General features: G+C 47.4%; 1 protein-coding gene and 1 long non-coding RNA gene across 2 annotated transcripts in view; both read right to left on the bottom strand.

Moving 5' to 3' along the window:
• The window catches only part of LOC132591138 (uncharacterized), a 55,065-nt gene extending 43,846 nt beyond the window's left edge, over positions 1 to 11,219 (bottom strand). Inside the window, exons 1-3 of the mRNA XM_088668474.1 lie at positions 11,131 to 11,219; positions 8,674 to 9,092; positions 8,399 to 8,480 (exon numbers count right to left, since the gene is read on the bottom strand). Coding sequence (XP_088524600.1) covers positions 8,399 to 8,480; positions 8,674 to 9,075 — 484 coding nt within the window. The 5' untranslated portion in view covers positions 9,076 to 9,092; positions 11,131 to 11,219. The remainder of the gene's footprint in view (positions 1 to 8,398; positions 8,481 to 8,673; positions 9,093 to 11,130) is intronic.
• A 3,595-nt stretch (positions 11,220 to 14,814) lies between these two features.
• The window catches only part of LOC148686071 (uncharacterized), a 45,274-nt gene continuing 45,011 nt past the window's right edge, over positions 14,815 to 15,077 (bottom strand). The window contains exon 3 of the long non-coding RNA XR_015949745.1: positions 14,815 to 14,924. This is a non-coding gene — a long non-coding RNA (uncharacterized LOC148686071). The remainder of the gene's footprint in view (positions 14,925 to 15,077) is intronic.

The following is a 15,077-nucleotide window of genomic DNA, read 5'->3' as shown; positions in this document are numbered from 1 at the left end:
ATAAAGGAACACCGCTCACGGATCCGAAACAGGATATTGGAAGCCACATTGGTGGAACACTATATAAAACATAAGCACCTGGAATATGTTTTCTTTTTTATTATTATTTGGAAACCAAGACCAGATCTATACAATCGGAGGGATATCAACAGACTACTCCTTCAACAGGAAGCTCAATTCATACATCTATTTGAAACAATGTTTCCTAAAGGTCTGAATAGCTTCCAGGACTATACTTCCTTTTTATAATAAATCCAAACCATTATAGCTGTCTCTCTGAACTTTAGAATTTCCCCCCAACCAAACCTATGCCTTTAAGAAGATTAAAGAGCCTGTTCTCCCCTGCCCCCTAGAGACACATATAAGACAATTAGCTTATCTCCAAAATGAAAACGCATAGAGATATTTTGATACACGCTGATCGCCACAAACTCAGGTGGGGAAACATACAACTATTTGGTGCCTTAGAATTAATAATTAACAACTTTTATTTAGACTTAAAACATGCATTATTGTTATTTTCAGACACGATATTTGAAAAACAGAGAATTCTATTTCACAAGTCAACACGACCTCATAAATTAGCAACCGTGGAGACTGGGAACTCCCTTGTCCCTTCTTTGCCCAAGACTCACCTCCCAGGTTTTCTTGCTGGGAGTCCTGCAGGACCTGCTCCCTGCCTGGCAGGCCTTTCCCACCTGGCCTGGGAGGGCAGCGCCCAGACTGACTCCAGCTACAAGAAGCGGAGGGGGCTGAACAGACTCTGGGGTTGGGGTCTTGTTGAGGGCTGTTTGCTAGCAGGGGTGCTTCCCGCTTCCTTTGCCCTCCATGGTCTCCCTGCCTGAGCTGACAGAGCTGGTCTCACAGGCGGAGTTCAGGACTCCCCGACTGCTGCTGCTGGCCGACTTCAAAATCTGTGCTGAGGCAGATGGCTCTGGGGTGCTCAGGACCAATGGGGAGGGATGATGGGAACTGTAGTCCAGGAGCTGCTGGGGACCCAAGTTGGGGAAACCCTGCTTTAAAGCAACTTTTGTGTTTGGCCTGCAAAGATGGGACCTGCCCACGTTTGTATTTTCTTGTACTTTGTTGTCCCCATACCTTTGTGCGTTTATTTATTTTTATTTTTTAAGAGGGCAAATTGAAAGAGAAATTGTATGGCAAGTTGCGGAAGAATAAAAGGCTGTGTTTGTAAAAAAACACAAAAAACCTGCGAGGTGGCCTCCTCAAATATTTTATTGGGGAGGCAAATAACCCTAGGCCTTTAAGAGTTGGTGCCTATTCCCTAGACCTACAGGTCTCAGGATGGTTACAACATAAAAACACAACATAAAAATACAAAACACCACATTTTAAAAGGGCATTAAATGTCAATCAGCCAAAGGAGTGGTTCAAAGGGTGCGGATTTGCCTTTCTCCTAAAGCTGTATAATGGTTTTTGTGACCTTTGTATGAACTCTTTGATGGGAAGTGAAACTGGTCTTTTTACTGAAGCTCTTTCCACATTCCACACAATGATATGGTTTCTCCCCTGTATGGATTCTTTGATGGGAGGTGAGATTGGAGCTCTGCCTGAAGCTCTTTCCACATTCCACACAATGCTATGGTTTCTCCCCTGTATGAATTCTTTGATGTCTTGTGAGATCGGAGCTCTGACTGAAGCTCTTTCCACATTCAAAGCACTGATAGTGTTTCTCCCCTGTATGAATTATTTGATGGAACGTGAGAGAGGAGCTGTAACTGAAGTTCTTTCCACATTCTACACACTGATAGGGTTTCTCCCCTGTATGAATTCTCTGATGGGAAGCGAGATTGTTCTTCTTACTGAAGCTCTTTCCACATTCCACACAATGATATGGTTTCTCCCCTGTATGAATTCTTTGATGGGAAGTGAGATTGGAGCTCTGACTGAAGCTCTTTCCACATTCCACACACTGATAGGGTTTCTCCCCTGTATGAATTCTCTGATGGGAAGCGAGATTGTTCTTCTTACTGAAGCTCTTTCCACATTCCACACAATGATATGGTTTCTCCCCTGTATGAATTCTTTGATGGGAAGTGAGATGGGAGCTCTGACTGAAGCTCTTTCCACATTCCACACATTGAGAGGCTTTCTCCCCTGTATGAATTCTTTGATGGGAAGTGAGATGGGAGCTCTTACTGAAGCTCTTTCCACATTCCACACACTGATATGGTTTCTCCCCTGTATGAATTCTTTGATGGGAAGTGAGAGTGGAGCTCTGACTGAAGCTCTTTCCACATTCCACACACTGATATGGTTTCTCCTCTGTATGAATTCTTTGATGGGAAGTGAGAGAGGAGCGCTGACTGAAGCTCTTTCCACATTCCATGCACTGATATGGTTTCTCCCCTGTATGAATTATTTGATGGGAAGTGAGAGAGGAGCTCTGACTGAAGCTCTTTCCACATTCCAAATTTTTACATGGCTTCTCCTCTCTGTAGATTTTGTCGTGGTCACCTTTGTTCTCAATTTCCAATTCATCACAATCTGCAATGGAAACAAAAAGGGATTTGAGCCTCAGGAACAAATGGAGTAGAACTGAAGGGAGTTGGGGGTGTGCAAGGACTGGTCTAGATGTTAGAATTCTAAGGAAAAAGCCGTTGTTATCTCTGAAGCAAAGGTTGAAAAGACTGGCTAAATGGCTAAAACCCATGCTAACTGGACAGCGGAACAATGGGACTGTGTTATTTGGAGTGATGAGACCCAAATCTCCTTGCTTTTTAGTGATGGCATGAAATACTCGAGAAGAATCAGAGAAGATTTACATCAGGCATTCCGAAACTGCGGCCCTCCAGATGTTTTGGCCTACAACTCCCATGATCCCTAGCTAACAGGACCAGTGGTCGGGGAAGATGGGAATTGTAGTCCAAAACATCTGGTGGGCCGAAGTTTGGGGATGCCTGATTTACATCCTACTTGCATTACACTGACTGTGAAACACCCAGATAGTGTGATGATCTGGGGTTGTAATGTTGATCTGTGGGCAGAATTTGTGTCAATAATGGGAATGTAAATGCCCCAAAATACATAAATGAAATACCTGAGCCCTAACTGAAGCGTTCTGCAGGTGATCTTTTCCCAGATACTGCAGCATTTGTATTTATTTATAGAAATATTTATGGGATGCGGGTGGTGCGGGGTCTAAACCACAGAGCCTACAGCTTGCCGATCAGAAGGTCAGCGGCTCAAATCCCCGTGACGGGGTGAGCTCCCGTTGTTCGTTCCCAGCTCCTGCCAACCTAGCAGTTCGAAAGCACGTCAAAGTGCAAGTAGATAAATAGGAACCGCTACAGTGGGAAGGTAAATGGCGTTTCCATGTGCTGCTCTGGTTCGCCAGAAGCGGCTTTGTCATGCTGGCCACATGACCTGGAAGCTATACGCCGGCTCCCATAGCCAATAACGTGAGATGAGCACCACAACCTGAGTCAGTCACGACTAGACCTAATGGTCAGGGGTCCCTTCATAGAAATATTTATTTATTTATTTTCCATTTCAACAGGATTCAGCTCCATGTCATGTTGCTGCTCTGTGCAAAAGGTGCTTTCAAAATAATCCTATTCCACTGCTAGAATGGCCTGGGAATAGCCCAAACTTTAACCCAATCAGAAATCTATGGAGCTGACTAAAGAAACTTGTTAGTCAGAAGAAACCCAGCAATAAAGTCCAATCAACATGGGCGATAATTCAATCTTGGTTTCACATTATTACAGCTGCAAAACTAAAAACTTAGTTCACTTCATGGGAAGGCGTTGTAAGGCCGTAATTAAAGCTAAAGGTTACCAAAGGTTTCAAGTTTTTTCTTTATGACTGCTGTTCTAATAAATACTCCTTCAAAATAGTTCCTGCATTACAGTCTTCATTAAATTATCTTTCCATTGATACATAATTTTATGGTATTACTCCACACAAAAGTGCTGTTATGAGCCATCAAACCTCAGAAATACACTTTTCACGAAAGGTTTCCACAATTTGGCCACTAGTATAAGTTGTTCATTTTAAAGTTAATGTTCTTTTTATATGGGATCAGATTATAATTATTTATGTTTCAGGTTTATATATGTGTTGGAAGCCACCCAGAATGGCTGGGGCAACCCAGCCAGATGGGCAGGGTATAAACAAATATTATTATTATTACTATAGTATGATACAATCTGCCTTGGATTCGTATCGAGATCATTCTGTCATTTTTGAGATTGCATCCCAGTACAGCTTTTGCCACTCTTTTGTTGACTATGAGGGCCACTCCATTTCTTTTACGGGATTCTTGCCCACAGTAGTAGATATGATAGTCATCCAAACTGAATTCGCCCACTCCCTTCCATTTTAGTTCACTGATGCCCAGGATGTCAATATTTATTCTAGCCATCTCATTTTTCACCACATCCAGCTTACCATCATCCATGGTTCTTACGTTCCAGGTTCCTATGCAATATTTTTATTTACAGCATCGGACTTTCCTTTCGCTTACAGGCATATCCGCAACTGAGCGTCCTTTCGGCTTTGGCCCAGCCGCTTCATCAGCTCTGAATCTACTTGTACTTGTCCTCCGCTCTTCCTCAGTAGCATGTTGGACGCCTTCCGACCTGAGGGGCTCATCTTCCAGAGTCATAACTTTTATATGCCTGTTGTCTTTGTCCATGGAGTTTTCTTGGCATGGATACTGGAGTGGCTTGCCAGTTCCTTCTCCAGGTGGATCACGTTTAGTCAAAACTCTCCACTATGACCTGTCCATCTTGGGTGGCCCTGCATGGCATAGCTCATAGCTTCTCTGAGTTATTCAAGCCCCTTCACCATGACAAGGTATTGATCCATGAAGCAATCTCAAAAATGACAGAATGATCTCGATACGAATCCAAGGCAGACCTTTTAACATCACAGTAATCCAAGTTTATGCACCAACTAGCGATGCTGAAGAAAGTGAAATTGACCAATTCTATGAAGACTTACAACACCTTCTAGAAATGACACCAAAGAAGGATGTTCTTCTCATTACAGGGGATTGGAATGCTAAAGTAGGGAATCAAGAGATAAAAGGAACAACTGGCAAGTTTGGCCTTGGAGTTCAAAATGAAGCAGGGCAAAGGCTAATAGAGTTCTGTCAAGAGAACAAGCTGGTCATCACAAACACTCTCTTCCAACAACACAAGAGACGACTCTACACATGGATATCACCAAATGGGCAGCATCGAAATCAGATTGATTATATTCTCTGCAGCCAAAGATGGAGAAGCTCTATACAGTCAGCAAAAACAAGATCTGGAGCTGACTGTAACTCAGATCATCAGCTTCTTATAGCAAAATTCCAGCTTAAACTGAAGAAAGTAGGAAAAACCACTGGGCCAGTAAGATACAATCTAAATCAAATCCCTTATGAATACACAGTGGAAGTGAGGAACAGGTTTAAGGATTTAGATTTGGTGGACAGAGTGCCTGAAGAACTATGGATGGAGGCTCGTAACATTATACAGGAGGCAGAAACGAAAACCATCCCAATGAAAAGGAAATGCAAGAAAGCAAAATGGCTGTCCAACGAGGCCTTACAAATAGCGGGGGAGAGGAGGCAAGCAAAATGCGAGGGAGATAGTGAAAGATACAGGAAACTGAATGCAGATTTACAAAAAAATAGCATGGAGAGACAAGAGGGCCTTCTTAAACGAGCAATGCAAAGAAATAGAGGAAAACAGTAGAATGGGGAAAACCAGAGATCTGTTCAAGAAAATTGAAGATATGAAAGGAACATTTCGTACGAAGATTACCATAATAAAGGACAAAAGTGGTAAGGACCTAACAGAAGCACAAGACATCAAGAAGAGGTGGCAAGAATACACAGAGGAATTATATCAGAAAGATATGAAGGTCTTGTACACCCCAGGTAGTGTGGTTGCTGACCGTGACCCAGACATCTTGGAGTGTGAAGTAAAATGGGCCTTAGAAAACACTGCTAATACAAGGCCAGTGGAAGTGAGGATATTCCAGCTGAACTATTTAAAATTTTAAAATATAATGCTGTTAAGATGCTACACCCAATATGCTAGCAAGTTTGGAAAACTCAGCAATGGCCAGAGGATTGGAGAAGATCAGTCTACATCCCGATTCCAAAGAAGAGCAGTGCCAAAGAATGCTCCAACTACCACACAATTGCGCTCATTTCACACACTAGCAAGGTTATGCTTAAAATTCTACAAGGCAGGCTTAGGCAGTATGTGGACCGAGAACTCCCAGAAGTGCAAGCTGGATTTCGAAAGGGCAGAGGAACCAGAGACCAAATAGCAAACATGCGCTGGATTATGGAGAAAGCTAGAGAGTTCCAGAAAAACGTCTACTTCTGCTTCATTGACTATGCAAAAGCCTTTGACTGTGTCGACCACAGCAAACTATGGCAAGTTCTTAAAGAAATGGGAGTGCCTGATCACCTCATCTGTCTCCTGAGAAATCTCTATGTGGGACAAGAAGCTACAGTTAGAACTGGATATGGAACAACTGATTGGTTCAAAATTGGGAAAGGAGTACGACAAGGTTGTATAATCATCATCAGGGCTACTACGACCTGAGATTCAATAAGCCTAGCTCTTGTCTGGGATGAATTTTGTTTGGCCCAGTCATGGCATCCCCTCCATCTCCAATGTCAGTCGTCTCTTTGGTCAACCCAAGAATGACAGAAGCAAAAACAAAAACAGAAAACCTAAAGCTACCTATCCTTCCTAATAATTCTGAAACGGACATTTAAGATGGCCTGGGCAGTTCAGAGCAGACCAATCGTGGTAGAAAAAGGAATAATTTGAGGAAGATTGTTCAAAGAAAAAGCTGTAATTTACTGTTTATTGTGGGGGTGCGAGGTTGCCAGGTGTTGTAGGGGGCGCTGTTGAGCTCTGTGAAAATATAGGAGGTTGGTCACATAGAGGTATTTTTTTAATTTCCAGGCAGATAGGACGATCCCACAGGGAGCCTTACCAAGAGAGGCCGTGATCCCACGATTCTCCTCCATGACGTTCTTATGCAGAGCTCTCTGGTCAGGATCCAGCAACGCCCACTCCTCGTCCGTGAAACAAACAGCGACATCTTCAAAGCACACTGGACCCTAAAAGAAAAGGAGAAATGTCCTCCTCTGAGACAGCATCAATATGATCTGCTACACAATGCTCTGCTGTTTCCTTCCTGTAAATTGCATTGTTGTTTCAATAGGATTGCTTTGCTGCACATTTTATTTCTGGATGCTTATTTTATTCTGCGTTTTAATTATGGGTGTTCATCTTTGTGCAAATAGGTGGAACTCCACCTTGTGTTTTTCAAGTCATTCTGCTTACGCAAGCATTCCACTCTGCCTGACGGAATGATCAACTTTCTCCTCTCCTCGTAAGCTGTTCTGGGGAGTTCCCTCCCAATGCCCTAGAGTCAAATTCAAGGGGTTCATGGGGGTATGGAGAGGGGGGGAATGGGGGGCAGGCCCCATTTTGCAGCGGATGGGGCTGGTTAGCTGAATCCAGGCCACTATTTGTTCTCATTTGTCCACTGCTTAGAAACCAATTTTAGCATTCAATGATCAATCGAGAAATAAAGTAAGCCTATTTTGGATGGCCATCTGTCTTGGTTGATCTAGCAGAGATTCCTGCAATGCAGGGGGTATCCCGGCTCTGAGAGACAAGCAGGGAGGGTGGCTTCTGGCAAAAGGAGAGGGAGCCACCGGTGGCTCCTCCTTATCCTGACTCACCTCAGTCTCTCAACCTCCCTCCTCCCACTCACCTACTTCCTCTTCTGCCTCTGATTCTCCACTGCTTTCTGCCACAGAGTCTCCCAACTCACTAAGCCCTGTTACCCCCTCAGCTTCTGACACCTACTCTTCCCAGGCTTCTCCCTCTTCCCCCTCTGACTGCCCATCCTCCGCTTCTTGAGCTCTGAGCCATCTTCTCTCCCTGGTTCCCCAGCTACATCCTCCCACCATTCCTCTGTGCCCAACCAGTCCATGACATTGCTCCATCCCTCGGCCTCTGTCCCCACAAGGCAGCTTCCCCTGACCTGATCTGGTTCCACAGCCGCTGCTTCCCTTCTGCCCCCATGAATAGATGGATCAGGTGGTCTTGCCAGCATCATTCTGTCACCTGCAAGAGAAAAAAGGTAAACAGGACACCAGGAGTGCCTGCTTCTCTCACAGGTGAGACAGGGCATCTCTAACTACAGATGGGCCTTTGAGAAAGCCTTACCTGCTGAGAGCATTTGGACGTTTGTGCCCATTTCATATGTTTGTTGGGCAGAAATACATCTCGCCTCCTCTGGCCCCTTGTTCCCAACTGTCTCCCCCCAAAACAAGAGGAAAAGAACCCTCAGATGAGTTGGAAAACCAACAGAATGAGACCAAACGAAGAAAAACCACCTTCCTCCTTACCCAGTGGCCTCTCTCTGGTGTCCAACGGAGGCCTCTCTGCCTCACAGGAATCCAGGTCCATTTCTGCAAAATGATCCTTTCCCTGAAGAAACAAGGATTCAAAAGAGAGAATGGTGAGAAATATTAGAAAGAGAATGACAAAGACTTGAAGGGTGTGAGATCTCATTCCATGGATGCTTTCCCAGAAAACGGATGGGCCATCAGTAGACCATTATGGGATGTTCCCTGTCCTGTTTGGAGCCCCTTGGGAGTATCCAAAGGAAAGTCTCTCTCACCTGCTTTCTCTCCTCTGCCTGACTCAGGAGGAAACCTTCGGCCAGGGCCACCGCCTGGGAACTGGTCTCTGCTCCGCATTCCCTCACCCAGCTCTCCATCTCCGGGGGAAGGACAGCCAGGAACTGCTCCAAGATCACCAGATCCAGCATCTCAGCTTTCGTGTGCCTTTCTGGCTTCAGCCACTGGTGGCAAAAGTGGTAGAGTCGGCTGCAAACCTCTCGGGGTCCTTTGGCCTCCTGGCAGCAGAACTGCCTCAACTGCTGGCTCTGCACCTCTGAGCGGAGGGTGTCCTCCTCACCCAGGGTCTTCTGCACTGGGTTTTCCCAGAATCCCCCACTGCTCCCAGTTTGGATGGCATGGCCTCTTCCTGTTACAGGGCCAGCTGAGTCTCGTTCATCCATCTGTGCTCTCAGGAAGCCTCTAAGAGATCGGAAGGAACCCTTTGGTCTTCTGCCAAGTTCTGTCCGTCTTAATGAGAAGCTCTAGCAAATCCTACAAAGCAAATACATTGTTCTGTTACAGAATTTGTAGGACAGGGGAAAATAATGGTTCCCTGAGCAAGCATGGGTGAGTCTTGTTGGGAACCAGGGCTGGACTGCACCACATCGCAGACCATGAGCTCTCTTTTTGAAAAGAAAGAGGATGAAGAGCAAAAAAAAAAAGTCTCTAGCCTTCTAGCAAGGCAAAATGTGGAGGCAACTGAAGGGATTTCTGTGAGATTAATCAACCTGGTTTCTGCTGCCTTCCAGTCAATGCATGAAGTCAGAACCGATTGACAAGGGAATTATTTGTATCTTGTGAAAAATGGATGCTCCCCACCCCTACCCCCTTCTTCTGTCTCCTTTTCTTGAACTTGGACTCTCTGCCGCTCTCAAGACAGACTCCTGGGGTGGGGTTCCTTTTTCTTTGCTGTGAGGGCCAGGTATGTATCTGACCAACCCCCTGAGGGCCAAGTGGGTGGGGCAAAAGAGATGTCCCTTGAAATTTAGGTGGGTAATTTATCATCATCATCATTTAATAGCTTAACACACACACAGCCATTGATGCCACGGTCCCTGGAGGCTCGGTGAGTAGCAGCGCCCATTTCCGGCTGGTTTTCCAGCAACAATCCCTTTAGGACAGAGAGGATGTGGTCCTGGGATGCCATGCTCTGGGTGCGAGGGGATTGCTGCAGTGGCCTCCGTGTGGAGCTGCCCTTGGAGACGACTGGGAAACTGGTCTGCAATGCAGCAGCCAGACTATGGGCTGGGATCCCTCTCTTTATTCCTGGCTTTTCTCTCCCACCTTTCTTTCCTTCCTCCTCGTGGGTGTTTTTTTTTTGGAGGGAGGGGGTTGGTCCACCTCCTCGTCCAGCTTTGGAAAACCATTTGCACATGTTTCATCTGTTGTGCATTGACGCTGAGTGATGTCACACAGAATTAACGTCCTAGGGACTCCTTTGTTTAAAGAAGGGAGATTTTGTGGGAGTCAGTTTTTTTCTGAAAGGCCAAATGAGTTTGGGACCCTCTGATCTCCAGGAAGGAGAGCGTTGCAGACCTCACCCCTCCCTGGCTGGACCCTCTCCTCCCTGACCTGACGGCTAGGCACACTGTGGCGTCTTATGCTGAGGTGTGGGGGGGGGCGCCCCCACACTGCATCTGCCATCCCGTCTCCCCTTTTCTTGTTATTTATGGATAGGCCTCGCAACAGCTGGGGTGCAGTACGTAATCTGGAGCAGAAAGGGTCATGATGTGGGGGGCAAGGCAAACCCTGCAAAGTTGTAAAAATGAGGAAACACATTGTATAGTTTGCAGTAAGTTGAGCAAATGTATGGCAGCAGATAGTGAGTCTGATATCTCTGGTTGTTGGGCTCGAGAGAGCTGGTGTTGTCTGGTGGCAACAAGGACTTTGATGTTACCCCAACTAACCAGATGTGGTTCCTTCCTGGTCTGCATTCAACAGCGCTTCCTCTCCCTTGGGAGTTGCCTTTCCGGCATCTCCTATAGGGTTAGCTGGAAGTTTGGAATCGGATTGGTCAGGTCCTGATGCCAGGCCATGCTGGACAGCTGATTGGACGGCTGACCACACACACTCAAGTGGAACTCACAAGGGACCTGTAAGGGTAAAAATAACTGCATAGCCCCCAGGAGATCAGGGGCGCAGGGCCAGGCCACTGCAGGTCTGGCAGAAAACACCTGTGGGTGCTCGATGTCCTGGGATTTGCAGAAATGCATGTCTGCTGGTCTGAATTTAAAGTAGGATTATTAAGAGAAAACAACAAGATATTTAATTTTACATTGGACCTCCCCCAGGGTCCAGAATCTTTCCCCATTCCTTTTTTGTTTTTCCAAAACTTGTAACAAGTGCCTGAACTTTTGCTAGAGGCAGATTGAACCGTTTAAACAAGACCTTTGCAGAGTGGTGGAAACAACATGTAGCTTCCACTGGGTCTGAGAATGAGGAAGTTACTTTAATACCATGCAAGGAAGCATCGGCTGGAGCGTTTCCTGCTGCAGGCAGATTTGACGCGCAAAGGAAGGAAACGAACGTTGAGAAATTAGCTACTGCAGAGAGAGAGAGAGAGAGAGAGAGAGAGAGACAGCCCAAGTAGATGTTCATCAATCTGAAGAGTGATCAAAGCCATAGGCAATTGTTCAATAAGCTGATATACAAAATGGCTATTTACTATCATATCACATGAGATAGCTGAAAAGAGCTGGAATGCTTAAAATTACTGCAGCAATTCCTCTCTGGGCTGACTTCCTCTCTCCGTGACTTGGGTTTGTGTCCCACCCCCACCCCCCGGCACCCTCCCCTGCTGCAGCCCTGGGACCCCCACCGTCTCCCCACTGCACCCTCTGGGGGGGGGGAGAGAGGAGACTCACCCGATCATCCCAGGAGTGAAGGGATAGCGATGCAGCCCTTGAAGGATGGACACCAAAGCAGGAAAGGAGGACTGGGGAGGGAGGGAGGGGCCTTGGCTCTGGAGGACCTGGCCCCCCCCTTGCTTCCTGTCCTCTCTAGGAAGGCAGCTCGGTTCCCTTTAACTCTTGCAAAGCCGAGTCCCCCCCCCCAACTCAGACCTCTCTCGCTTGGCAGAACCTCAGCTGTTTTTGTTTTGTTTTGTTTTGTTTTTTGTTTTGTTTAATGGATTTTATGCCCAGATATCCTTTTGGGGGTAAGGCTCTTGGTTGGACTCTGAGCATCTCCCTCTGTTGTCTGGAAACCAGAGGAATAGCTTGCAGGGAAAAGGGCTTTGAAGCAGGAGGCAAGGAACCTCCTCCTCGAATTCAGGAGTGGAGAGAGAGGAGGGGATCCTAGGGTCATCTAGTCCCACCCCCAGCAATGCAGGAATCTCAGTTCAAGCATCCATGGCAGATGGCCGTCCGATCTCTGCTTAGAAACCTCCAAGGAAGGAGAGTCCACCACCTCCCAAGGGAGACCTTTCCCCTGCCAAACTGCTCTTAGATGCCCCTCAAGGCAGCCAGTCCTGAGTTCTAGCACTGCTGAAACCATTGCACTGGCTACCAAGGAGGAACCAAGCAAAGCTCAAAATAAATAAATCCTATTCTCATCATAAATGAGTAATACTTTCTTATACAAAAGTATGCCATTTCCCTTTCCAGAAATGCTTAATTGCTAATTCAATGACCTGAAAATGGATGGTTGTTGTTATTATGGTTAGGGAAGCTTTTAATATTTGATGGACTATTGTATTTTAATATTTTGTTGGAATCCGCCCAGAGTGGCTGCGGAAACCCAGCCAGATGGGTGGGGTATAAATATTATTATTATTATTATTATTATTATTATTATTATTATTATTATTAAGTAAAATTGATGGGTTGCAAGAGCTGCAGCTAATTGGGGGGGGGCTGTCATCCCCCCTCCCATCTCACCTGGCTGCTAGGTAGGAAAGGAAGACCCAGAGAGAGTTGTGGGAAACCCCGACACCATCTTGCTCTGTGCTGGAGCAAAAGCTGCGACTAATGGAGAAACAAGATCTGTTTGGGTCTTGATGCTGTGAGCCACTCCATCCTACACTCAACTTGTGTATGTGAGCAAATAAAGCTAATATCATAAAGATGCCACAGTCTCTGCTGATCTTCGTTCCAAGGAAAACAAGGATGGGGAGGTGCCTGGGACCCCTGGAAGGAATCTCACTGCTCAGAGACTGGGGTAGTTTGCAAGTACAAACTCACACACACAATAATTGTGCCTGTGTTCCTAATACATAACTAAGCATGAAGGGCATGTTAGCAACAGCCCTCCTGCAAATAAGGAAATACAACCCCCATTGCTGGTCGACTCAAAAAAGCAACAAGGGAATCTGCTCTGGTGTCCCATGAGGTCTGTGGGGCCCTTAAGTAAGAGGAGCCATTGCTTTTCTTTTACAGGCTATAGGGTGGTATATAAATTCAATAAATAAAGAATTTGCTCATTGCAAACAGGTCGAAGTCTGCCCATCAGGGAGCTTCATAGCTGAGTGGGGATTCGAACCCTGCTCTCCGAGGTCCTCCTAGTCCAGCCCTCCAAACACTACACCTCCGCCTGTCTCCATCTTGCCATCTCCCCAGCTGCCCAAAGCCATCGGCCTTTTCCCCCTTCATGGGGGTCTCTCTGGTTCCAAGGAAGACTCCAACTTCTTCCTCTCTCAGCCCCCCCCCCCCACAGACACAAACACCCCCCACCCATTGGGGCTCCTGAGTCGCTCTCTCCCCTCTGCTCCTCTCTTCTAAGTTCAGGTGGTTCAGGGCCCTGTTCAGCTACCGGCGGAGGAACAGGGTGGCCCCACTGCAAGTCCAGGAGGAGCCCGTGGTGATAGGTGAGGAAGTGTGGACCCCAAAGGGCTAGGGGGGCACCTCAGGGTGCAGGAGAAGACTCTTGGAAGAACCTGGCCAGGTGCTCTGAGATGAACTCACCTGTCCCCATGTTTTCCTCTTCTTGCAGATGTGCCACAGGTTTTCTTCCATCAAGCAATAGTGAGTATTGGAGAAAACAAGAGCAGGGAGAGGATCCCTCAGAGCTGCCGCCCCCTCTGCCTGGGCTCTTTGCCCCACACTCTGCACTCTCAGATGAAGAGGAGCCTTCCCCTCGCAAGGAACTGACAGCCTGACTTTTGCAGTTTCAGCCGCTGGAGCGGGAGCTAGATTCCTTGCTCCAGGTGACACAGAGCTGCCAGGCAGCTGCCCTGAGAAGCCTCCACACCCTTCAGGTGTCCAAGCACCGGACAGCGGACAGCGGATGCCCTTCTGGTGAGTGACCAGTGGTGTGAGGGACCCCCATGGTGAGGTGGGGGGCTTTGGGGAGGGGCTTGTGCCGGCTTAGGGCATGGGGTTGCCGATCCCGCAGAAAGCCAAGCCTGGCCTTTGGGGTCGGAGCCACCCTCTGGCTGTCCCCCGGAAGGAGCTGACGTCTCTCCTCTGCTCTGCATGTTTGAGGGACTTCTTTGTGTGCCTGAGGATCATCAGCACAGGGAGGGAGGTCCTTTGTCTTGAGCTTGTCTTTGCCTGGCTCTTACGTAATTCCATCCCGGACTTAACCTCTCTTCTCTCTTTTCCCAAAGGATCTGAAGGGTCAGTTCCACTGCCTGCTGGAGGGTCCCCTTACGGAGGCCCCCAATGCTTCCACCCTCCTCCAGATACTCAATGGAAGTGCCCTGATGACACTTACGAGTTGCCCAGAGTGCAGCAGCCTTTTCCAAGTGTGGAGAAAAAGCTTTGGCCCAGAGTTGGCCTGACTCTGAGACACTCTTCTCTCCCGCAGGATTTCCAAAGCGACACTGTTGAAGAAAGCGGGGAGACCAAAACCTGGCGGCCAGCTGCATCTCTGCACTGCTGTCCTTTGCCCAAAGCTTTCCCCAGTTCACAGTAAGTAGTTTGCCTTCATGTATTCATTTCTTTGAATACTGGGTGCCAGGATGAGGCCAGAGGCTTTTCCTGCCCCCTGATGTGGCCTTCCACCTCTGCCCAGGAGGCTCCACGGTGGTCCTCTGGGATAAGGGATTGGGCCCAAGACAGAGGGAGGCCCTTCCTTCCTGGATTGGGGCTGCTTCTGTACTCTCTTGCACCCATCCAAGGTGGGTTTCATAGCATCATCTGACCTGGATTTTTCTTTCCTCTGCAGATGACAGTAATTCAGCTGGAGTTGGCCTGCTTCTGGCTGGATCCAAAAGAAGGTAAGCCCCACACCTTGGAGACAGGGAACTCCCTTGTCCCTTCTTTGCCCAAGACTCACCTCCCAGGTTTTCTTGCTGGGAGTCCTGCAGGACCTCTTCCCACCTGGCCTGGGAGGGCAGCGCCCAGATTGACTCCAGGTGGCTTTCATAGTGATTTTTCTTTCCTCTGCAGAATGTAATAGCTCGGCCGGAGTTGGCCTACCTGTGGCCCAATCAAATAGAAGGTAAGCCCCACACCTTGCTGGG

Source organism: Zootoca vivipara, chromosome 4 (assembly GCF_965207765.1).
Source record: "Zootoca vivipara chromosome 4, rZooViv2.hap1.1, whole genome shotgun sequence".
Taxonomy (NCBI): Eukaryota; Metazoa; Chordata; class Lepidosauria; order Squamata; family Lacertidae; genus Zootoca; species Zootoca vivipara.
Note: the sequence above shows the minus strand (reverse complement) of the source record. Positions and strands in the feature narration are given on the sequence as shown.